This window comes from Myotis yumanensis, unplaced genomic scaffold (genome assembly GCF_028538775.1).
Source record: "Myotis yumanensis isolate MYYU_CA2020_CCGP unplaced genomic scaffold, mMyoYum1.0.hap1 SCAF_5, whole genome shotgun sequence".
Taxonomy (NCBI): Eukaryota; Metazoa; Chordata; class Mammalia; order Chiroptera; family Vespertilionidae; genus Myotis; species Myotis yumanensis.
Genome location: NW_027223756.1, coordinates 3,766,541 through 3,791,275, shown reverse-complemented (window position 1 = coordinate 3,791,275; position 24,735 = coordinate 3,766,541). Strand labels below are relative to the sequence as shown.

Sequence of the window (24,735 nt, the reverse complement as noted above, 5' to 3'; positions counted from 1 at the left end):
TGGCATTTATTGGTCACATAACAGAAAGGTACATGGGCAGATGAGCCTTAAAGGCCCATTAAGATTGAGGCACTTGAACGCTGCCATCATGAATGTCTCCCTTTTTTCTCTTGACTCTGTTCTTCTTTGTGATGGCATCATCCTGGGGCAGGCTATCCCCAGGTAGAGGCAAAACAGTCCAGCTGCTCAGGCCCACATTCTGCCAATCCTACAAATCCCATAGAAATGGAAAGCCTTTTCCCATTGGATCCAGCTAAGTCCCAGGGCTGACTCTCATTGGCTTAGCTTGTGTTATTATTTTTTCCTCCCTGTGCCAATCACAGGGGCCAGTGCTAATAGTGCTCTAATTGTCCGGCTATGGGTCCAATGCCCACCACAGAAATAGAGCGTGACATCAGGCCTACCCAGACCATAAAGCCTGGGAGTGGGGGAATACAGGGACTCCAGAGATACCAAACATACCAAAAAAGCATGTCACCACAGCAAATGACACCAAAAACATCCCAATGACAAAATGCCACAGTGGTGCGACTAAAACATGGAAGGAAATCATGGAGTTATATGGATGGACCAAGAATACAAAAAAAGATTTGTTAAGATTTAAACAAAGATGGCAGCACTATTATGTGATTTTTGGCCCAGCAAGATCCTAGGTCTGCAAGTCTCACCCTGAGATGGGCACCTCAAGGCCCATGGGCCAGGACAAGCCGTTTCAACCCAAGTAAGTAGGGCAATGCCATGCACGGATTTCACCTCTGGAAATATTCATTGAGCATTCACAGTGAGGAAGGCCCTCGGTTTGATGTTAGGGATTTAAGATTGAGCAAGACACCGTCCTTGCCCTCAAGCAGCTTATGATCCAGTGGGAGGAACCAAAAAGGTACAAGTTAATAAAGGAATAAAATGAACAGCAAAGGTGCTGAGTGCTCCATAGCAGGGAGTGCTCTGTAAGAGTAGAGTTGGTCCTGTTGAACAGGCTGGCACAGGAGGCAGAAGTTGGATCTAGGGAGGCCCTTGTGGGCCTGGACTTGATGCCATAGGCAATGGTGAGTCATCGAAGGCTTTTGAGCAGAAGAGTGACACAAGCAGGAAGAAGCTTCATCGTCTTAATGGAGCCAGACAAAGCCCAGAGGAGAGTCACAGAGATGATCAAAGGGCTGACAACAGGCCTGTGGAGGGAGACAGAGAGTGAGGAGTGGAAAGATGACGGCCAGGGAAGCCTTGATCAAAGTCAGGCGAAAGAGCACACCGCTTCCTGATGCTGGACTGAGATGGGGACAGAGCTGCCCCATGAAGTCAAAGAATGCTGCTTTGTTCAGTTCCCATCAGGAAAGGTGAGTCTCGCACACACACAAATGGCATTTATATAACTGTGACTCCCCCAAGAGGGGTGTAGGCTGGAAGTGGGGCATAAGTCGCTAACAAAGAGGTTCTGGTAGAGTCCAGAGTGACAGTCATAAAGGAAGGCTGAGGGCAGAAGGGTGTCCAGGGATGTTCCTGCTCTTTCATTCAAAGGCCACTTCCTGAGGGCCTGCCTGGAGCCTGGCCTTCCTCTAGGCTCGGAGCCCAGAGACATGAAGCAGGCATCCCCTTGTCTTATGTTACAGCCATCTTCTGAAAGGGCCCAGCCCCATGTGTGTTTACTAGAGCAGCATCTGCTTCCCCTACCAGACCAGACAGGAATTAGTCTATTTCTTGTCTAGAGGAGTCCCCGGCATGTAGTAGATGCTCAGTTCGTATTTGAGTAAAGGACGTCTCTCAGCCTCAGTGAGTCCCCATCCTCGAAGAGCTCAAAATCTGGAGAGCAAGTCAGACAAGGGTCAAGTTTAGTCTCCTTGGTGCTTTGATGACGAGGTCCAGGTGGGAGCACAGAGGACACTCCTGGCTCAGCCTATTTCCCAGAAGAGGTTTCTTTATGCTTTAGCTGAACTCTGGTGGACAAAGTAAAAGCTTGTCAAGTGAGCAGAGCAGACAAAGCCATTCCTCCAGGAGCAAGCAGCATGGGCAAAGGCTCAGAAATGCCAGTTGACACTGTGCCTGGAGCGACATGGAGCACAGATGGCTAGTGAAGCAATTGGAGAGAGTGGCCAGGGTCTGATGGTGCAGGGTCCTAAAGGCCAATTCAAAGGGTTCGAACTTTCTCCTGAAGGCAATGGGAAGACAATCAAAGGATTTAAAGGCAAGTAAAGGGTTTTTGTGTCAGTTAAGATTCTTTGGTTGCAAGTAAAAGAAAAAAATGTAAAGTGGCTTTAACAAGAACAAAAGGGAAGGACTGGTTATTGGCGCATAAGAACAACAAGGCCTGGCAGAGCTGTGGGCACAGCTTGATCCAAGGTATAAACAATGTCATCAGGCTGGGGGCTTTCGCTCTCCTCTCCTTGGCTCTGCAGGCTCGAGCTGGTTTCCATTCTGAGGCTCCATGTGGCAGCTCCTGGGAACCCCACTTCACGTCACAGTGGAGCTAAAAGGAGAGTCCATTTCTCTTAGCTGAAGCAGAAGTTCCAGAATTGAGTCTCTCTGGCCCTGACCTGTCTGATTTGAGTCCTGTGCCTCTCCCTGAACTAATCCAGGGGCCAGGGGACCTCATGCTGATTGGCTTAGCCCAGGTCATATGATCCATCCATGGGTTCAAGTGAAATACAAAGGTTGGTTCCTCTAAAGCTGATGCCACACAAGGGAGAGGTGAGTGCTAGCTGGCAAAATAAGCTGTGTCCACCACGTGGTTTAAGAAGGGGAATGATACAATCAGACTGTGTTTTAGAAGCTATGATTCTCCTACAGCTCTGGAAGCCAATCTGAAGGCAAGAGCAGAAGCAGGAGCAATGGTGAGATGGTTGGTGTTAAGAGCCAGGCTGAGCCAAACAGAGCAGAAGTGAGCACAGGGCTGCTACAGAGGGGACTTCTTATTTAAATCCTTAGGACACAGTCCTGACCTACTGCCCCATCACTTTTTTTAAATCCTCACCCAAGTATTTTTTTTCCATTGATTTTCAGACAAAGTGGAAGGGAGGAAGGAGGAAGGGAGAGAGAGAGAGAAACATCAATGTGAGAGAGACACATCGATTGGTTGCCTCCCACACAAGCCCTGACCTGGGCTGGGGAATTAACCTGTAATCGAGGTATGTGCCCTTGAACAGGAATCAAACCCACGACCCTTTGGTCCACAGGCCAACGCTCTAACCACTGAGCAACTGGCCAGAGCCTTCCCTTATCACTTTTGATCACCTTCAGACCTAGACCACCCAACCCTGTTAAGCACCAGCTTGTGGCAAGGTTCTCATATAGGTGCCCCTAGCAGAGTCACCCAAACTCTGGGGCCAGTTGCCCGAAGCTGCAGACCCAGGATCAGCTTCCAGAAACCCACCAAATCCCCCTCTGGAAATGTGGCCACCTGTAGACACCACCATGTTCAAACTGATAACAATATTTCTCAACTGTTACCCTGAACAAGGTGTTTAATTAACCTCTCTGAGTCTGAATATCCCTGTCTGAATATAAAGTTGAAGTGATGACATTTAAGGTAATGGAGCCCCTGGTGTGGGGATTCAATCAAATAAAGACTGTGAATCCCCTACAGCAGTGAGAGGCTTATTAAATGAAAAGTCCTTCCTCTTCAGTCCTTTAAGCCTCTCCCTGGCTTCATCTTCCCTAGCCCTCTCCAACCCCTTGTTTGTTTGCCAGATAAAAGGTGGGGGGGGGGGGGGGTTACTTTGTTTTTCTGCCAGGAAGGAACAACTGGAGGTCGAGTGGCACAGAGCAGCTGTTTTTAGACCTTGCCTGGGAAATCCCTCCTGTTCTTCAGCCTGAAGTCCCAGCCCTCTCTTGACTTCCTTCAGGCAGCTTCCATCTGGGAACACAATATCCCAGTACCTTCATTTCCAAGGAAGGGTGAAGGAGAAGAGGAAACATCTCCCCATTTTCCTCTAAGCTTCAAATTCTTGTCTTTCTAATTCCAACTTAAACTCAGGAAAATCATGAGGCAGAGTTCTTTGACCAAGAAGATCGTAGAAAGAGGCTTTGTCTAATAGTCACACTGCCCCAAACTCCAGAGAAATCCTTGCCTTGCTCGGGTGTGGGGGGGAAAGAGAATTAACATTCGCTGAGACTGTGCTGCTGCTTCCTTAGCATTGTTTTACCTGAGCCTCACAATCGCCCTGGGAGGTCAGGGCCATCCCCCACATTTTGCTGAGGAGGAAACTGGGTCTCCGAGTAAAGTGGTGCCATCTGGAAGGGGCAGAGGGCGGCTGAGATGTAACCCATGTTTCTCTGTGGCCTCCTCCATGGCACCTGAGATGACTTGGGCAGCCCCAGAACCAGCCACCCTGTCCCTTCCCTGCTTTGGGCTTCCAGTCCCATCTGTCTCGCAAGCTGTGTGTATTTGCCTCCCCTCCTCGGAGCTGCCTCTTCACTAGGACAGCGCTTAGCGTGTTGTATTATCGTCCACTGTTTGTGGGCATCTCTCCCCCGCTCCCTTCTGAGTGCTTCAATCGGCGGCTCTGAAAGGGAAAGGATCTTCTTGAGTGTCTGAACTGGTCCATGTGCTGTCTCTCTATAGAGTATTTGCATCTCTCGCTGCAGAATAAAGAGGGGAACGAGTAACTTCGAAACTTTTTACACATCTCTGTCTTCCTGGAGAGTGTCTGGCGTGTCATAGGCCCTCCACACACGTCTGATAAATCAATAATTGAGTGGAAAACACCTACCACCCCAGGCTGCCGTGCAGCTGAAAGGGCTGACACCTGTAACAATGCTTGGGCTGCTGGAGGTGTTTTAAGAAGTGTGGCGCTGTACACTGGGTTATAATTGGGAAGGGATATTTTCCCAAGAGTTAGGAGTTTCATTAACTTGTTGTATCATGTTGAGAAAGTCCCATCCCCTTTCTGTGCCTGTTTTCCTATCTGGATTAGATGACTAAAAAGGTACCTTTTCATTTGCTGACTTTTTGTGCATCTCTCCTCTCCTCCCTTCACTCCACTCCTCCCCCCACCAACACACACGCGCGCGAGCGCGCGTGCACACACACACACACACACACACACACACACACACATGCCCACCCATCAATCTTCAAGATTGAGTTCTGCTGTCCCTAGGCACACGCTCTCTCTTTCATTTCCTTGAGCAGAAGCTCCAGAGCTTATTAGTCTCTGTTGTCCGTGTTCCTCAGATACGCCTGCTTTAGTGGAACAGCAATAATGCCCCTCATATTCATTTTATCAAAGAGGGAGATCGGTCTTGTGAGCCAGGGTGTGCTGGCCCTAACTGCAAACGAGAAGTCATTTCCAGCTCACTTGCTCCATGAATATAGGAGTTCTGCCAGCTGCCTTTGCACCAAGATGGAAAGAACATTTATCTTCACAAATGTAGGTGATACCCTGGAGGCAGGCCTGCAAGGGACAAGGAAAAGTGTCTTCCATTCCCACAGGAGCAGCAAGGCTAAAAAGGGAAATTCCTCCCAGACCAGGAACAAAATCACTCTCCAGGGTCACTTCCAGCTCCACAATTCTGGACGATAAGATTCACAGAATTTAAGAATCTGAAGTTGTGAGTGAATATGTGTCATTGAATGTAGGCTTCTTATTAATCCTAATATAGCTTATGATTCCATGATTGCTATTTTTTTTCTGTAAGACTTGGGCCCAGAACCATATGGTTCTCAGATTCTATTGACCCAAGGGTTTTCAACTAGTGGGTGCATCAGAAATACCTGGGGGCCTGGTGCAAATTCCTGGGCTCCATCTCAGAGATTTTGGTTCAGTCTATGTGGAATGAGACCCAAGAATCTGCCATTTCTCTAACAAGTCACCACCCCCGTGGTTCTGAGCAGGAGTGGGCCGCTCTTGGACAAACAGTGGTTAGAAAGCCTGTTGTTGTAAATTCTGTGATTCTAGATGTGATTATAAAATGGCCTTTTGCTTAAGATCCTAGTGTTCTGGAACGCTGTTATTCTGTTTCCATGTGCCTAAGGAGAGGATGCTAAGGTGTACAGATTCTTTCGGAGCATGGGTTTCACAAGGAGAGGGGAAAAGGGAACAAGTGCCATCAGGGTCAAGGGACATTCTGGAAGGGGACCCTCCTGAGGGCACAGAGCAAATTCTGATGCTGCCTCCATTGTGCCTGAGCACATCCAGCACTAGGACTCAAATGAGAAGGCTTGGCGGGGTCACCGGCTGGCTCTGGAGTAATGTGAGCATCTGGAGTCATCAAGAAGAATTCCTGATGGACAGGGAGGTCCAACCACATCCCAGAGAGTTGGAAGGGCTGAGGTTAGAGGAAGGGAGACAGCAGAGAGCTCTTGAAATGAACCAGAGGCAAAGGGGAAAGAATTTATTACCAAAATACCCTTGTAGAGCTGGGTGGTGGGGGAACTGCAGGCTGGGGGGCAGAGATAAAAATGCATGGTTCAGAAAGCTTAAGAGAAGAGGGAGCTAAATGTGTGGGGACATCCTGGGTTACTGTTCGTGGGCTGGCAGAGGACTGCTTTGACATGCTAATGAGGGCCTGGAGCTGGCAGTGTGGGGACAGGATGAAGGGTGGCAGAGGACCTGTGAGGAACTGGTGGGCGGGTATGGGCTGGGGAGGGGCTTTGGGTGGGGGGAGGGTTCTGTGATTGAGAGGAGCTCCTCGGGAAGTTCCCACACACACCTTCCATGCGCCCCCTGTGAGTCAGGGTTCGGATGGGAACTTGGGATCCTTTTCTGAGAAACAAAAGTAGAGAATAGAGAATCCAAGATCTCGGCAGCTTGCCAGGTAGGGCAGGAGCTAGCAGGTTGGGTTGCCATAGGCCTGTCTGGCAGGGGGAGAATGGAAGAGGATGGGTTAGTCACTCTCACCGACACACTTAGCCTGCGTGCCTTACACACAGGTGATGACACACTCCTGGCTGCACACATACACCCCTGCTGCCCCACATAATGGCAATGACATATGTGCCAGCCCATTGTGACACACATCTGCACACTTACCACCAATGGGGGCACCATTTCATACTAACGGTAACATCCTATATCACCTGCGTCATCTCTTGTTGTCAGCAACAGTTAGACGTACACCATTACACAGAAATGGTGTCATGTCCCCAGAGCCTTTGCGTCTGGCACAGTCAATGTAAATGCCACCCTCTGTGGTTGTACAGTGCACAGCATGCACACTGTATGTGGTACCCTTGACTTACACCCAAACCATGGCACAACGCCACTGACATATTCCACTGTAACAATAACCCGCTTAGCTGCACACTACCACAGACAATACACTTCCAGCAGAGTCACTTCCCATCAGGAGGGACACACCACCACCACACACTGAGTCACATGGCGCAGACCCACACCTGCCCTGCTAGCACCTAGTACCCTCTCCCATGGTTCCATCACTCCCTGCATGGTCCCACACAAGTGCACCACTGCCTCCATGCTGTGAGAATGACTGGGATCCTAAGCACACACCCTGTCAGTGATGGCACCCTGGCCATTATCAGTGACAAGGGGGGGGGGGGGCACTCATCAGATGAGCCAGGTGGCCGAGGGCCCTTCCCTATGCACCACCCCACAGCTCTGTTTCTGTCTGGGGCACATGGCCACCCCATCAAACCAAGAGCAACTCTGCCCTTTCAGGCTCACGCTAGAATAGCAGGATGTGGAGTTGGCACTGGGAGCTTTCAGATGTCTCCCTGCACCCACCAGCTGAGGTGGGGCCCAGCCAGCAGGCTCCAGATCAGGGCTGGCAGCCAGTGCTTCCTAGATGCCTCCTGGCCTCCTGCGTGGCATCCAGAATGCCCTTTGGACTGAAGCAGTTGCAGGAAAAAACTGGCCGACCTTTGGACGAGCACCCTTCTCACTGATCACCACATTTACGGTCTGTGACAGTTGTCATTCGTCACACGCTGTTCCTCGATCCCCACACAAAGTACTGACATTAACTCTCTTGATTGGCTGCCTAGTGAACATTCAAGGCATGTACATATCATTTTAAAAATCTGTTCAAATCTGGCCCCCTGCCCCAGCCCAGAGAGCTCATAAATAAAAGAAGAAATTCAGCAGCAGCAGCCAGGGTAAGCCACCTTAAGCAGAGCCATATCCATATTTTACCAGGTGACTCTTAGCTGTCCAGAGAGCAGGCTCTGCAAGGACCGGAGGCCAGGGTGGGGGAGATGACTGGCAGCTGGCTAGATTAAAGATGCAGGAGACTGAAGAAAATGCTGACAACCCACATGACATGAGGACCCTGATCTGGATGTGAATTCATTTTTATTTTATTTTTTAGTGAGAAACTAGAGATAGGAAAGACTGTAAATGTCAATGTAAAAAAATATCTGCAGAGCAAAAGTTACATTTCCATAGGCTGTGGGATGTGTCAGAAGAGGAGCAGACTCGTGTGGTGGAAGGACCCCAGCGTGCGGTGACAGGCAGGCCTGGGCTGGCATCCTGGCTCTGCCCAAGACTCACTGTATTACCCTGGGCCTTGTCTTCCCCATCTTGAAAATGGGGTTTGTGTGAACTAAAGGAAAGATGTAATTTATGCAAAGCACCAAAATGAGCTCCTGAGATATATTGGGGACCCAGTTGGTTGCTTTGATTAGTAGTATTATAATCACTAGGAAATGCTTATAATATTTAGCAACTTTTCTGCAGTGATAACAGAGCATTTGGGAACCATGTCCAAACTGGTAACACTAAACAAGGAGCAAGTACTCATCTCTCCACCATCTTTTCTTGACAGGAAACACCAATAGCTAATGTGTCATGATTTACCCTAATCATTCAATAGGAATGAAGCCACCTAAACTTGACTGACTGTCCTTTTATTCATCAGTAAGATTTTCTGCAGCTAGATATGATTCATGTCAGCTCATGCAGTTTTAATAGACTCATAGAAACTTGGGTTCAAAGGGGGTTTTAGCTGTCACCTGTCACCCAACTGCCATCATCCAGGGCTGGGGAACTCACCACCTCTCATGAAGCACCTCATACTATGGCTGGACAGCTGCAATTGGTGTATGGTCTTTAGAGCATCTGTCTGCTCCCTTTACCTTTCCCACATTGCCCTAATTCTGTCTTCAGCACCAGCAAAAACAATAGTACTCTTCTTCCTTTTCAATGGTCATTCATTCATCCAACAAGCATATCCTTAGCACCTACTTCGCCAGGCACCATAAGTGCTAGTATTACAAATTGAGCAAGACCTGCCAGCCCTGGGAGGGCTAATCCCTCTTCAGTACTCTCTCCTTCAGGGGAGACACCCTCAGATCTTTCAACCTTCCCTCATTTGACCTGTCCAGAGCCCACACCAAACTACTCCCTTCTCTTCTAAACAGCCTTGATCTTATCAAATTCTATCTTAAATTGTGGTGCCCAGAACTGAGCTCCATATTTTTCTGAAAGTTAAGTTGGGTTTTTAGCCCAGCTTGGTCGACATCCATGTCAAAGGCAATGTCTGTTGTGGAAAAACCCCAATTGTAACTACAGGCTCCCGGCCAGATCCCATTCTAGAAGAACAGAGAGAAAGAGGGAAGGAGGGAGGACTGTGGCTCCTGAAATGGCAGGATGTCAGATCTCCCTGTCCAGAACTCCCTTCAGGCATTAGTGCCAAATCTGTCATTCTAACCAAACACTCTCCCCTCTGCCCCTCTCCATTAGTGTCTGCCACAGGAAAGGGAAGAGAAATCAAGAATGAGTATGCCAATGGCCCAACATGGTGCCAAGCAGGGCACTCAGACATAAAGGAAGGACCCTCCCTATACCAGCCCACAGCCTGTAAGGGGAGAACAGAGATGAGCTTCAGAAGAGACTCTGCAGGTGAGGAAGGGGGTCTACCAATGGCCTCTGACTTGTGGGGAGGGGGTTCCCTACTTTGAGGCCTCTGCTGTGAACATGTACAAAGGAAGAGTCCCCCCTCACTGGAACAAAAGCATGCCTCCTTCCTCTCCCAGGTCCGGTCCTCTGCAGCTCTTGCCGCTCCCTCCTTGGAAAAGAGCCATCCCCTTACAACACAGAAGTCATCCCCACTCTGGCATGACCCTGATTGAGGTGCAATCTCTTGCAAATCTTTTAAAGTCCTGGGCCAAGGCCCTCCTCTCCGAAGCCATTTTCCTACACATCCGGCTGGATTAAAAGACTCATTTTAGAGCCAAAAGATGGCAGGTGGGATGGAAAGGCTTATTATGAGACAGTAGTAAATCAAACAAACAAACAAAAAGAGTGGGAGAGAAGGAGGAAAGGCCAAGGGTGGGGGCAGATGTTGCCCTGCCACCTGGAGTCCCCTTTTCTTCCCTGGGCCTAGGAGAGAAGGAAATGCCTTCCAGAATAAAGTTTCCCAAAGGGGTCCTTATTCTTCACAGGATAGCAGATCTAGAAGGGCGGGGCTTGCTCACGGTCCACTGCAATGCTGCAGCTGTCTTCAACCTCGGGGTCCATGTGGAGGGCTCCTCACCCTTATGGGGACCTGACCAGTATACAGTAATGTTCATTGAGTGCCCATGTAGTGGGACACTGTACTGAGAGGCTTCAGAGATGATCTGGTGGCAATCCTGTCCTGTAGGAAAGAGGCGTGCAAACAGAGGAACAGGGGCTCCTGGAACCGGGGTGTGTCTCGGGGGGGGGGGGGGGGGTGGGAACCGTGAGGAGAGTGCGCCCAATTCCACCTGGCGGAGTCAAGGAGGGCTTTCCTGCACAGATGGCCTTTGAGTTCTGCTTCAAAGAACCCTTCCTCCATCCCCTTGCTCCCACTGCCCCTCAGGGCATTAAAGCAGCTAGTTTGTGGTCCTAAGACATGTGGCCAGGACAGGTGGCAGCAGGGGGGATTGGCAAGGAGAGGAGGGCAGGCAAAGGTAGAGAACAAAGGGGAGTGGAGGGAGGAGAGAGGGGGAAATCAGGGGAAATGGGAAAGGGAGTGGGAGGAAGAAGAGAGGGGGGATAGTGGGGGGAGAGAAGAGAAAGAGAGGATGAGAGGAGAGAGAGGGAGAGAGATTTGAATTTCCCATCTGAAAGGGGAGCGGTAGCACGTCAGGGCCTGGCTGAGGGGCCTGATTGGAGGGCGTCTCTGGCAGCAGCAGCGGCCCCAGCTCGCCAGGCGGAGTTGCACGAGGCTGCGAAGCGGCGGGAGCTGGAATAGCAGAAGCAACCGCCTCGCTGAGTCCAGCCGGAGCCCTGCAGTGGCTCAGACGGTAGCAGGGACCGCCAGGTCGGTGCTGGCCATGGGCCGGGAGGGCGGAGCCGGGCTGTGGGCAACAGGGTCCCGGCTCTCGTCTTGAGGCCGCAGGGCATCCCGGGAGGCTGGGGTTTATTGCTTTGGGGGTACAGCACCCCAAGACTGCTCGGGCGCAGGATTGGGAGGCTGCATGGCAGTAGCAAGCACCTTCCCGGGGCGGGCGCGCTGGCCGCTGGCCGTGGTACTGAAAGGACAGCTCCCTGCGAGCGGAGCGAGCAGGCTGAAAGGGAGTGAAGCCGCATAAACTGGGAAAAGGTATGGGCCCCCTTCCCACCCCCAGGAGCGCCCCCGCCATGGGCAGAAGCTCCAAACAGCCCAGCTCCTGGGGAGTCAGGACCGCCCCGAGGGCAATGGGAGACTCAAGTCTGAACCCAGAGAACAACTTCGAGCTGGGGTGGGGGTGGGGATCTCCATCCAAGCTACTTAGCAAGAGCCTGCCAGGGCCCTCTTCCCCCCAGAGGAGGAAGCCGCCCCCGTGGGGTACAGTTCGGGCTCCCGGAGTGAGTCAGAGGTCGGCGGGAGAGGAGCAGACAGACCAAAGAGGAGGGGAGAGCCTAACCACTGTTTGGGGGTGGGGGACCAAAGGGGCTATTTGTTCTCAGAGGAGGCGCGCAGGTTTGGGCAGCACAGCAAGCCGCCTAGGGTCATTAGGGAGAATCTCTTTTATGCCGTCGCCTGCCCCACTCTGCCCCCTCCCCTGGCAAAGTTTGAGACCTGGCTGGGTCTTGAGGTTGGAGCTATGTGTTGGGGGAGGGGCACTCTCGGTGGCCTATGGAGAGCTGGGCAGAGGTGCTGGCTATGTTGGTCTGTGAGAGGGGCGCCAGGGTTCCTGTTCCCTATTCTGGGGGGGCGGGGGGGGGGGCTCAAAGCCCCAGCCACTTCTGCTCTTCTCCCGGAGCAGGTGCCCTACCCCCTTCCATTCTCCACTGCCCCTTCCCCTCCCCCAGTGCTTCCTTCCAGGGGGTTGGGGTGGGGTGGAGATAGACGGACAATCCCTGTTAGTTGAGGGTGGCAAAAAAGCAAATGAGTGTTGAATTGAGTTTCAGTGAATATACTAGTAGCCTGGACTTGAACCATTAAAAAACAAACAAAAAGACAAAAACAAAAAAAAACAGAAAAACAACTACAAGGACACACACTGCAGGTGCCTCGCGTCTACTTGTCAGGTGGCAGGAGCCCAGTTCCTACACAGGCTGGGGCTCAGGAGGCAGAGCCTGAGGAGGTGCCTCCGCAGCCTTCAGGCTGGGACAGGCTGGGACCCGCTGGGAGGGAGTCAGGGAGAAGCTGCAGATGCGATCTGGGCCCAGGGCATGCTGAAGGCAAGGAAACCGGGTGCTGCAGCTGCTCTTCCCCACCCCCTGGCTGCCTCCCCTCCCCCGGCCCAGCATCCCCACCACCACCACCCTTCAGCAGCGGGATAAACCAAAGCTCCCCGCAGAACCGCTGAGGAGCGCCTCCTGGCGGTCTAGACGAAATCCTCAACTGCACACAACCTGCTGGACCTCAGCACTCCTACAGGCATATGGCAAATCCCTACACACACGCCTGCACACGCCCACGCGCGCACACACGCTGCCTAAGTTCAGAGTCAGAATGCAGATCATACCTCGAACGCGTACATCCTCACATACTTGCTGACACAGAACATTAAATTCAATCCAGCTGGCTCCACCACGAACCAGGAGATGCTGCAGACACTGGGATTGGAAAAATGCACAAGATACAGGGAGGAGCCCAGAGGGACCAGGAAGAGAAAGACACATAACTGGACAGAGGGCACGAGCTGGAGGTAGTCAAGGCTGCCCTAGCAAGTACAGGGGAAGACATCATCATATCTCATTGAGGAGACCCAGGAAATTTCATGGAAGGAGTGACAATTAGAGGCATCTTTGAAAATGAGTACTGCTGCTGCTGATGATGATGACAATGATGATAATGATGAGAATGATAATGACAGCCAATATGTAGTGAGCACCTACTATGTGCCAAACACTGCATTATCTCCTTTAATGTTCACAACATGCCTTGGGCATAGGTGTTATTGTCTCCATTTTACAAATGAGGAAAGATTAAATCACTTGCTTAAGGTCACTTATAAGTAGTGGAACCAGGATTTGAATTGGCAGAGATGAGGTTAAGAGGTTTCGAGGCTGTGGAAACAGCATGAACAAATGCCCCAGGGTTTAGAAGGCATACTCTGTGTTGGGGCACAGCTGAGGCAGAGCCACATGCAAGGTGTGGGAAATGAATGGCAAAGCAGGCAGGTGCTAGACTGTGCTGGACTTGAAGGTCAGCACAAAGACTCTGATTGGTTTAACAGGTCATGTGGAGCCATGGCAGGGTGTGTTTGCATGAGCAGACCTGCCCTTTAGAAAGATTAATCGGATGGTCGTGTGGAGGGTGGATGAGAGCTGGAGGAGAGACAGTTTAAATGTATGCACAAATCCAGAGCCTTGAGGCCCCAACCAAGGCATTATAGCAGCCACAGGAGAGAGGAGGGTGTGAACACAGATTGTGAAGCTACAGTCTCCGGACTTCTCCCTCAGCACCCATCCCATTTGTAACTCACCAATTCCTTGTGTGGTCTTTGTCCAGTGTCTGCCTCCCCAGCCGGCTGAATGCTGTGACAGCAAAGGCTGGGACTCCCTTGTGCCCTGCCACAGCCTCAGCACCCAGAACAATGCCTGGCAGAGAGCAGGTGCTCAAAGAATATTTATAGTGTGAGTGAGTGTGTGAGTGAATAAATGAAGAAGTCGCTGAGTCTAGAGTTTTCAGTTGAGGCAAGTGTAACCAAGCATGCTGGAGGAGAAGATAGTTGGGTGGGGGAGGCAAGGATGAGACTGCTCCCTGGACAGGATAAATTGAGATTATCCATGTGACAATACCCAGCCGAGAGTTAAATGTGCAGGTTTGAGGAGAGTGGGTGAAGGGAGGAGGGTGAGATGGGGGGGGAGGAATCAATCTGTGGCTATAAAAGGACATAAACCTATAAGAGTAGGTGAGATTCCCAAAGGAAATAGTGGGGGAGGGAGGGGCAGTAGGAGGGGAAAGGAAGAGAGATTCCCTAATGAACAGCTACATTTTAAAGCAGCGATTTTCAACTAGCATGCCACTGCACACTGGTGAGCTGCAAGAATGTTTAAAATATGCAATACCTGCCTATTTAGTCAGGGGCACTGACCTCTTTTCCCTTAGATTGTGAAACAAAAAATGACAACAGCCAACACAACAATAGCCATCTGGTGTGAATGAATCAAAATTACACCTATTTTTTTTCTGTCAGATTGGCAAAAAAATATTTTTTCTGAAGTGCCCAGAATTTTAGTAATTAGTTTATGTAGCCAGGAGATGAAAGAGGTTGAAAATTGCTGTTTGAAAGGACAGGAGTCAGGAAAGGAGAGAGAGAGAACCTGTCTGATAAGAAGACCACAGAGTGCTGTGTCATGGAATTCAGGAAGTTCAAGAAGGCAGAAAAAACCTGGGGGGCAGGGGCAGGTAGGGGTCATCTCCAGCATCTGATGCTACACAGGGATGGAGGAGGACCAGGGCTGTGAAAACACTCCTGGGTCTGACGGTTAGGCAGCCTCTGGCGAATCTGACTAGGGTAGTTTGGGTGGCACTGCAGAAGCAGCAAATCCCGGATCTCACAGAGCTGTAGGGCTTAACTAGGAGGTGAAGAAGCAGAGACACCAGGTAAAGACTCTCGCCATGAAGTAAGAGGGCAGCGATTAAGAAAAGGATGGGGTCAGGGCAAGAGTTGGAGAAGGAGGGGATAAAAGACCTAAGGATGCGGTTAGAGATGTGAGGGACAGGGAGTGATGAATGGATCGAGGAGGAGGTGCGAAGAGAGAAAACCTGGAGTGAAGGCCGATGGGTTGGCTCCCAGGGAAGGAGGGGTCCTCTTCCTCAGGAGCTAGGAGGAGGGGAAGTCACAGGAGCTCACACTAGCTGGCATTAATCATTTTGATAACGATAACAGCCACCATTTACTGAGCCTCCATCATGTGCCAAACACATTCCTAGGTTTGTTCTAACCTTTCAAAGTGGTATTATAATCCTCACTTTATAACAAAGACTGAGACTCAGAGATGTTAAGTCAATTACTCATTATCACTCAGCTAAAAAGTAGCAGATTGAGGATCCCTGTCAGGTATGCCTGACCCCAAAGCTCACAGAGCCTTCCCCTGCATCACATGAAGTGTGGAGGAAGGTCACCTGCTGAGCGGGATGGTATAAGAGGACATTGGGCCTTGAGCTATTGGTTAGGAAAGTCTTGACAGGGTGAACAAGACACTGCTTAAGAGCTGAGAGGACCATACTGGGAATGGGCAACAAGCTCTGGGGGGGACCCCAGGAGCCTGGTTAAGTAATCCCAGCAGTCCCGGAGTAGGATGCACCTAGAGCAATACGGACATAAGCATGGAGAAGACTCAGCCCTTGAGTGGATACACTGCATACTGGGGGGGAGGGGTGGTAATCAGTGTTTGCTGAATGAATGAATGAATGAATGAAAACATGGGAGTCTGGAGAGGGAGATGGTTTGGTGTAGAAAGATAGCATGTTGAGTCTGAGCAGTGCCCAGAAAAAAACATCTAGGTATCATCAGTATCAGAGATTTTTTTTTTTAAATATATTTTATTGATTTTTTACAGAGAGGAAGGGAGAGAGATAGAGAGTTAGAAACATCGATGAGAGAGAAACATCGACCAGCTGCCTCCTGTACATCTCCCACTGGGGATGTGCCCGCAACCCAGGTACATGCCCTTGACCGGAATCGAACCCGGGACCTTTCAATCCGCAGGCCGACGCTCTATCCACTGAGCCAAACCGGTTTCGGCAGTATCAGAGATTATTAAAGCCCCTGGAAAGGATCATTTTTCCCTAGGGGAAGGTGAGAGAGGAAAAAGGCTAAGTCCAGAGTCCTGAGAACATCTTCATTGAAGACACAAGAGGAAGAAGAGGAGACAGCAAAGGACAGAGATAGAGAAGAGGGGACAGAAGTGAAAGGAAAATAGAGAAGTAGAGGAGAGAGAGCAGTAGGAGATGGGGTGGTGGGGAGAGAGAATAACAGAACCAAGAGAGGAGAGGGGTTTAAGGATACAGTGGAGTGGCCAGCAGTGCAAATACTTTAGAACAGAAGTGCCCGGGAAAGGGCTCAGAAGGAACACCTGGTCACGAGAGACGTGCCAAAGCAGCAACTTCGGGAGGAGGCTGGAACTAAAGTCCAGGTGCCCTGTCAACCAACTTGAAATATCTCGAATTAGAGTCCTGTGTCTTCTACCACCACCTGCAATTCCTTGAGCAGCGTGTAAACACAGGAGGAGGAACCCAATGGTTCCTGGAACCATTCAATGTTTAAGTTGTGTGTTTTTTCCCTGTTCTTAGAAATGCAGTCTCTTTACAATGTTTGGAACCAAACGAAACCACCTTGATAGACTGAGCTGAGCAATCTTCAAGCTCAGAATGTTGGGTCAGGGTGGGTTCTCTTGCATTTCCTACAAGTGCTGGTCCGTTTGGGTGTGTCCTCGTCAACATGCAGTCAGCAGTGGCTAATATTAATGAGTTCCCACACACCAGGCACTGGGCCAGTTTCTTGTCTTCTCCTTCAAACACCAGTACAAGGGTAGCCTTAACATAGCCCATTTTGTAGGGAACACAATGAAGCTTTCCCAGGGACCCAGTCAGTACTGGAGCCAGTGTGTCTGATGCCAAAGCCCGTGGGGACTTTTTCTACTCCATCATGATTTTCCCTCCTCAAAACAACCAACTTCTCAGGTGGTCTGACCATGTAGACATCTCAAACAGACTCTCAGGCCCCATTTTATGGAAAGATCTCACTCTGACAATATGTTTTCTCGTTTTGAAAGAAATGAGGGAAATCCATCAGCAACTGAAAACCAAGTGACCTTGAACTCCACCTGGTTGCAATATCTGGTCTGGCTTCTCTGCCACCATTTCGCAGGACCTTTTTCCTTCTAGCAAAACACAAAGACCCCAAGGCTGTGTGGGATGAAAGGCCTTGGGAAGTCATTCTGCCCTCAACTGACCATCAAGCCACATCACACTTTGGACAGCTCACGGATGTCCCATCCACACCCAAAAGGAGATTTATGGCGGCTTTGCCTATGAAAGAACCAGTGATACTAAATGGTTAAAATAAAAAGGAAACCTCTAGGAGTTAGAGCACCGGTGTTCAAATTCTTAGGGATGTGGAGGAAACAGGGTACAAAGGAGGCCAAGGGTGGAGGGGGGGCTCCAGGCTCTCTACCCCTGCCCCGACCCCTGGAATAGTTCCACTTCTACATATTTTGCATATTGAGATTCTCATTAAGCTTTTATTTGAATAAAATCTTCTGAGGCAAAATAATAACAATTAAAAAGTAAAATAAAACTGAAAGTCAGTGATTTAGGGAGAGGGAAGGAGGACTAACATAAGCTGAGTGCTTATAAGGCCCCATGCTTGGTACTTTAAAGGTTCTAAGCCCCAAGAAGAGTATCATGTCTCTAACCCCCTATGTGTAATTCAAAATAAATATTAAGCTATAAACAACAAACTTGCATGTATACTACAACAAAAATAATGTATTTCTCCATTTGCCTGTTTTCAGAAGTCTGGATATGTTCATCCAAGCTAGCTGTTTTCACTTCCTCACCTGCCCTGATTTGTGGGGCCCTGAGCACACTCTCATTCCATCTAGGGGTCAATCCAGTGGCCCAAGCTGGAATTCTCTGGTCTCCACAGTAGCTCCGGGAAAGGAGGCACTGCCATTTCTATCTTATAGTGGAGGAAAGTGGGGTTCAAAAAGGTTCAGTAATTTGCCTGAAAAACACATAGCAAATAAGAAATGAGGGTGACATTACTAGTAGAACCTTGCTCTGCCTGCATCCAAATGAGAGGCTCTTTCTAAGACTCCTGACTATAATCAAATTCAAGCAATACAGTCAAGATGGTTTTAAAATAGGGATCTAGCCCTAACCAGTTTGGTTCAGTGGAAAGAGTATTGGCCTGCAGACTGAAGGGTCCCAGGTTCGATTCCGGTCAAGGGCACATGCCCAGGTTGTGGGCTCAATCCCCAGTACAGGGCATGCAGGAGGCAGATGATCAATGATTCTCTTTCATCATTGATGTTTCTCTCTCTCTCTCTCTCTCTCCCTCCCTCCCTCCCTCCCTTTCCCTTCCTCTCTGAAATCAATAAAAATATATTTAAAAACCGCCCTCACTAGTTTGGCTCAGTGGATAGAGCGTTGGCCTGTGGACTGAAGGGTCCTGGGTTTGATTCCGGTCAAGGGCACATGCCTGGGTTGTAGGCTAGATCCCCAGTGGGGGGCGTGCAAGAAGCAGCCAATCAATTATTCTCTCTTATCATTGATGTTTCGATCTCTCTCCCTCTCCCTTACTCTCTGAAATTAATTTAAATATATATAAAATAAAATAGGGATCTGAGCCATTTGGCAGCATATGGTGTGCCTGGTACATAGCAAGTGCTCAAGAAATAGCACCTTTCCCTGCGGTTCAAGGGCATTGCGTCTTGGCCTCAGACTGATGGTGTCCCATGGTGCCTGTGAACTTGGATGAGGCCACCGTCTGTCTAACTCCAGCAACCTGCCTGTGCAGAGGTCTCTCCCATCTAACTCCCAACTCCTCTTTTGCAGGTTGGCAAATCTCCCCAGCCAGGCCTGCCAGGAGCCCTGCATGCAAATTCAGCTGTGGGCTAGGGCACGCTAACCGGAGTCATAGGCATGGACTTCGTCATGAAGCAGGCCCTCGGAGGTGAGGCCCAACCCCTCAACCAGGGTCTGAACCCAGATGGGAGAGGCCCTCGGGGCACCAGGCACTGCTATCCCAACTCTGGGCACCCCTGACCTCATTCTCTCCCTTCCCAACCCCTCCCCTGCAGGGGCCACCAAGGACATGGGGAAAATGCTGGGGGGAGAGGAGGAGAAGGACCCAGATGCACAGAAAAAGGAAGAGGAGCGGCAGGAGGCGCTGCGGCAGCAGGAGGAGGAGCGCAAGGCTAAGCATGCGCGCATGGAGGCCGAGCGTGAGAAGGTCCGGCAGCAGATCCGAGACAAGGTCAGCACCACCCACCTGCCCACCCTGGAGTGTAGGAGGCACAGGGGAACAATGGGTCCCCAAACCCTGGGCTCAAGTTCCCCTGAATCCCAGCTCTGACCTTAGACCTAGTTCTCTCTGAGCGTCAATATTCTCATCAGAAAAATGGATGTTACAGGAACACCTCCCTCAAGGATCTATGGTGATTACAAATGATGATGCACATAGGAAGTGCTCCCTAATGTTGCTGCTATGGGTCTGCAATCTCCTATTCAAAACCCTTGAGACCAAATATGTTTAGAATCCAGAATTTGGGGATTTTTGAAAAGTACCATAGGGCCCTGAGCACCTGTTACTGTTAGGTATCACTCCTAGTGGGTCTGCGACTGCCACCCTATGCCAAACAGATTAATACATGTCTGGCCACACCACTACAATAAATCAAGATTATAAGTAGCCTTCCATCAGTTGAAGTCAAGTTTTGTCACCAAAATTCGGGTCCAAACATATGGGAGAACTTTCAGATTTCGGCAATTTCAAAAGAGCAGAGAAGTCATTATGAGCAGGTATTGATTTTAAAGGAAACCCCACACACCGCCTCTCTACTTCTGGGGACAGACATAATTCTACAAGAAGGTATCCTTATCCCCATTTTATAGATGAGAGGACTGAGGTTGGGGGAGTTCTCATGAGTTGCCCCAGCTGAGTCTGCATGACCTTGAGATCAGCTCTCTCCTTGCCCTGTTCATGCTCATGTCTGCCCTCCCCCTCCCCCTAGTATGGGCTGAAGAAGAAGGAAGAGAAGGAAGCTGAGGAGAAGGCAGCCCTGGAGCAGCCCTGCGAGGGGAGCCTGACACGGCCCAAGAAGGCCATCCCCGCGGGCTGCGGGGATGAGGAGGAAGAGGAGGAGGAGAGCATCCTGGACACGGTGCTCAAATACCTGCCCGGGCCGCTGCAGGACATGTTCAAGAAGTAACCAGCCCTCCTGCCCATCCCCACTCCACTTGTTACTATTTTTTTTTTTTTTTGGTTCTTTCTTTTCTTTTGATTCAGTTAAGTCTCAGTTCTGACAGGGAAAACCTCAGTTGGCCTCTGCCCACCTGTCCCTGGCTAGGGGCTCCTCTCCTTAGCACTCCCTCATACACCCTTCATCCCAGAGTATCCAACCCCACCTCACATCCAAGTTTCTTGAAAAAGGGAAGACAGCTATTCCCCAGCAGGGGCATTATCCAGTGTGGGAGGCACTGGGGCCCCCTTCTAGAAGCCTAAGGTCCATGCTTGTGTGGTAACCCCCATACATTCCTTCATGCACCCCACTGCCAGGAGGACCACTGTCCCCAGCCAGCCAAAGTAATGACACATTCCAGCCCTGCCCAGCATGCTGACCTTTGGCCTCTGACCCCCAGTGGGTTCCAGGTCAGGGCAGGGGTTCTGGGTTGTCTCGCTCTGAGGAAGGGAGTCGGGGTAAGCCTGCCCTGTGAGGGCCCAGCCTGAGAGGCCCCAGCCTGAGAGGCCCTCTGTATTCTGGGAAGGAGGCTGAGGCTCTCCTTCTTCACTCCCCCTGGTGACACCCAGGAGTACCCCTGCCCCGACCACCACCTGAAAAGGTATAGCCCCCACAAAGCCAGTCCCTCCAAATGGATCCTCTTTGGACTTTAACTCATCTGTGGAGGGGCCCAGGGTAGGGTAGCTCCTTGTTCCCCCCACCCTCCACTTAGATCTGGGGGGCCCACTGCCAGTCTGGGCCCAGCTTGCCCAGACAAGGGGCTGCCCAGGCCCCCCCCAGAAAACACTTGGAGCCATTGGGCAGCGATGGCCCATGCCATGGGACCCCCCCATTGGTGCAGCCAAGCTGCCCCCATTCCTATCCACCCCTCATTCCCACCACCCTGTCCTGTCTATGTGCTTCCAGGACTCCATGGTCCCCTGGAGGACCCTTCCTGGCTAAAGCCCCAAGCCTTTGGGGAAAAGCCAGTCCCCACTTGACAGAAGGCATCTGTCCATTCATCTCATCAGCCAAGAACAAACTCTCCTCTGGGATGTGGGAGACTGGTGTTTGTTCCTCCCACCACAAATTGTTAAGGCCTCTTGCTCAGTCAGTTTTGTGAGAACTGAGGACCATGAAGCAAGAAGAGAGGAAATTGTGTGTCCATGCATGCATGCGTATGCGTGGCAGAGAGCGCATCAGCAATTATGTGTCCAGAGATTGTGCATATGGTTAGAAAGAGAGAGAGAGAGAGACAGAGAGAGAGAGAGTCTTGAGACTATGAGTGTGTGTTAGTCCCTGTGTTAGAGGTTGTGTATGTTAGGCAGCCTGTGTATATGTGCTTGTTTGAGGTGGTATATATGAGTTGATATTGTGCCCTATGTGTGTGCTAGCCATCTCACATGTGTGGGAGAGCTTGCATGTGTGAGCTTGTATTTGCATGTGTTTTCAAAGCATCCTGTGTGTTAGGAGTGATGAGTATGTGTTAGATGATGTAGAAATGTGTGTGAGAGTTGTTAGATGTGCTAAGACTGTTGTGTGCATGTATGTGGCTCTAAAAAGGCAGGTGTATGCAGAACAAGCTCTTGGAGAGAAAAAATATGGGTAAGATGCCTCCTCTTGGCCCCAAAACCATTTGTCACAAATAGCCACATTCAACAGGAGACCTTGTCCTTGGCCTAGAGTCCTTCCACCCTTGGGGGGTTCCTGCCTGAGGTCTTCACACGTCCACTGGGACAGATCCAGGCAGTGCCCCAAGAAGCCATGCTGGGCCCCGGCCAGGGCCTACCCCCAAAGCTGGGGCTAGGGAGGGGCGACTTGCCTGCCCCTGTGCCCCTGCCCCATTGGCCCCAGTTTGCATTCTGCAGGTTTTCCATTTTAGTGGATTTATGCTTTTATTTCAGAGAGAGACATGTGTCTTCTCTGTCCATTTCCAATAGTTAAAGCCATATCAGTTAGACTGCAATACTTTAAAGACGAGACAAAACAATCCATATGTTTAGGGAACCAGAAAAGTACCTGGTCTGTCCCTTCTCTGGGGAGCCGGGCCTCAGCAGCTCCAGCTCCCTGGATTTGCCCTTCTCCCTCGCCCCCGCCCCTTCCCTGTGCCCATGTCCTGCCCCGCATGGGGCCTGTCTCTGTATCTGTGCCTGTGTCTGTGATGGGGAGCCACCTTGCACCCCTACTGTCTGCTTGTCTGAGTATGTCTATTATCCTGGGCAGGATGGTCATTCTCTAGAGCCCTGGGATCCTGGAGCAGAGATAGGCAGGGCCCAGTCCAGGAGCCCTAGGCCCCCACACACCCTGTGTGTGAGACCCACTGGACACAGGGGTGGATCCCAAGTGTTCAAAAAGGTCTCCCCCTTGACAGGGACCCACTGATCATGAAGGTGGGGCCAGGGCACAGATCATGCTAAATGGACAGTGGAGACCGAGGCCTGGGAGCTCAGATGAGTAGTGGAACCCAGCCATACAAGATATTTCAGGTGAGCCTGAGGGACCCCAGAGCCTCAGAGGGCATCCTGGTGGTCTCTGAAGCCCTCTGCACCCCCAGAGTGGGCTTGGGGCTTTTCCCACAGGAGAGTGCCCTCCAGGCTGGCTGGCTGGCTTAGTCTGGGACACCTCCCAGACTCTCCAGACTCCTCTAGCCTGGTCCCAGCAGCAGGATTGGAGGTCTTTGGGAGGTGGGGGCAAGGAGAGAATTTCAGCCTGGGGCATACCTGGCTCTAACCACTGCCAGGTTATCACTCTCTGGTCCAGGAGAACATGATGACTATCATTCCTGACACAGACTTGACTCTGGAGAGCAGTCAATGTGCAGCACACTCGTGAGGAGACAAAATATATGTGGAGGGCTCTAGCAGGGCAGGGAGAATCACATGATGTGCCTGGGGTAGGAGATGTGTGTGTCCCACTGGATGGGAGGGGATGAGAGTGTCGCCACAAATGGGGCAACGTGCATGTGACGTACTTGGGAGGCCGGGTGGGGAGCCCCAGAATTCAGCACACACACAGTATGCATAGCAGACATCTGCTAGCTAGAGATATAGGAAGAGCAATCATTGTAAATGGTGAGAACAGAACAAGATGCAGGGGAATGCGCACTGCCCGAGGTGGGTATGTGTACTTCCCAAGGAAGGCCACCGCCAGAGAGGAGGGACCAGGCCTCTCTGGGTTTGCCATGTTAGGCACCTGAGACAGGCAAGGATGTGGGCATCCTCCACTCCAGTTCCAGAAGGTCCTGGAGGGTGTTCTTACCAGCAAAGCCATATGGGGTCTCCTCCACACACAAGCAGGAAGTCAAGAGACCCTCCCGTGTGTGTATGATAGATAGATAGGTAGATGATTGATTGATAGATAGATAGATAGATAGATAGATGCACAGATGGGTGGATAGATAGGCAGGCAGGCAGACAGATACATGAAAGGGGAAAGAAAGGGCAAGAGAGACAGAGAACAGAAGTATATCAGTCCAGGGCCCTCATGTGGCAAAGAAGCCACCCAAAAGTTGGTGGTTAGAGTGCAATGAGACAGACCCCAAGCCCCAAGAGCCCCCGGCACCCAGCTGGCAGGGTTGCTGACCCCCACCACTCAGTTGCTCCATCCTTCTAGGATCCCACAGGCCCTTGACTGCACAAGGGGGCTGGGGTCCAATTGGCTCAGATGAGGGGACATCTCCCAGGCCTGACGATTTGCCCCCCACCACGTGTCCCCTGCTCCCCTCTCTACTCCTCTTCAAGGTGAAGAGATGGGAGGTGCTCGTGCTGGTCCTGGGGTGCAGGTGGGGGGTCCTAGTGAGGCCCTGATGAGGATGACCATCCTGCTAATGCGGGGGTATCCTTTTCCCATATCTGTGCTGTGTCTTTGTTGCTCTGCTTCCTTTAAATGTGTCAGTGCCTGGGGGAGGGGAGGGGCACCCCTTATGCCCCCCTGAACCTGACCAAAAGCCATGGCTGTTGCTCCCCCTTTGTATGACGCAGACGCTAACATGTACCAACCCAACCATGACAACAAAGAAAAGACCTTGTACAGCAGCTCTAGGTCCGTCTGGTCTCTTCTGTCCATCGGCACCAAGAAGGCTACATGGGGTCCCAGCTGGCATGAGGGGGGCTGACCCATAGAGTTCAAGAGGCCACAAAAAAATCAGTTTTACCCTCGCTTCTGGCTGAGACACTGTGGAAATGACCTCAGAAATCAATCAAGACCACAGTGAGGGATGGCCTCAGAGATTTAGAGCCACTCACCTCCTGCCCTTCAAAGCCACTGTACAACCTCAGGAGCTGGTGGTGCAGCCTGGTCACAACACCCACACCCCATCTCTGGCCACCCCAAGCTCCTCAGGTGTGACATCCGGCATAGAGCTAAGTCACATGGATGAACAAGGTCTGTCATTGGTCATCCCACCAACATTGATGGAGTTCCCACTCTGCCTAGCAGCAGGAGGCTGGGACACAGAAAGGACATCACTCAGCATTGCTCCTGGACACAGACA

At 50.9% G+C, this 24,735-nt stretch overlaps 1 protein-coding gene across 4 annotated transcripts in view; it reads left to right on the top strand.

The window, feature by feature from the left end:
- CPLX2 (complexin 2) overlaps positions 1-24,277 on the top strand; it is a 71,134-nt gene extending 46,857 nt beyond the window's left edge. The window contains exons 2-5 of one of the 4 annotated variants that reach the window (XM_070414374.1): positions 9,636-9,794; positions 18,859-18,976; positions 19,104-19,279; positions 20,037-24,277. In XM_070414374.1, coding sequence (XP_070270475.1) covers positions 18,946-18,976; positions 19,104-19,279; positions 20,037-20,234 — 405 coding nt within the window. In that variant the 5' untranslated portion in view covers positions 9,636-9,794; positions 18,859-18,945 and the 3' untranslated portion in view covers positions 20,235-24,277. Of the gene's footprint in view, positions 1-9,635; positions 9,795-11,071; positions 11,179-11,250; positions 11,461-18,858; positions 18,977-19,103; positions 19,280-20,036 lie in introns of those variants that run through there. The other 3 variants (XM_070414372.1, XM_070414373.1, XM_070414371.1) reach the window with 3 other exon arrangements.
- Positions 24,278-24,735: the final 458 nt, after the last annotated feature.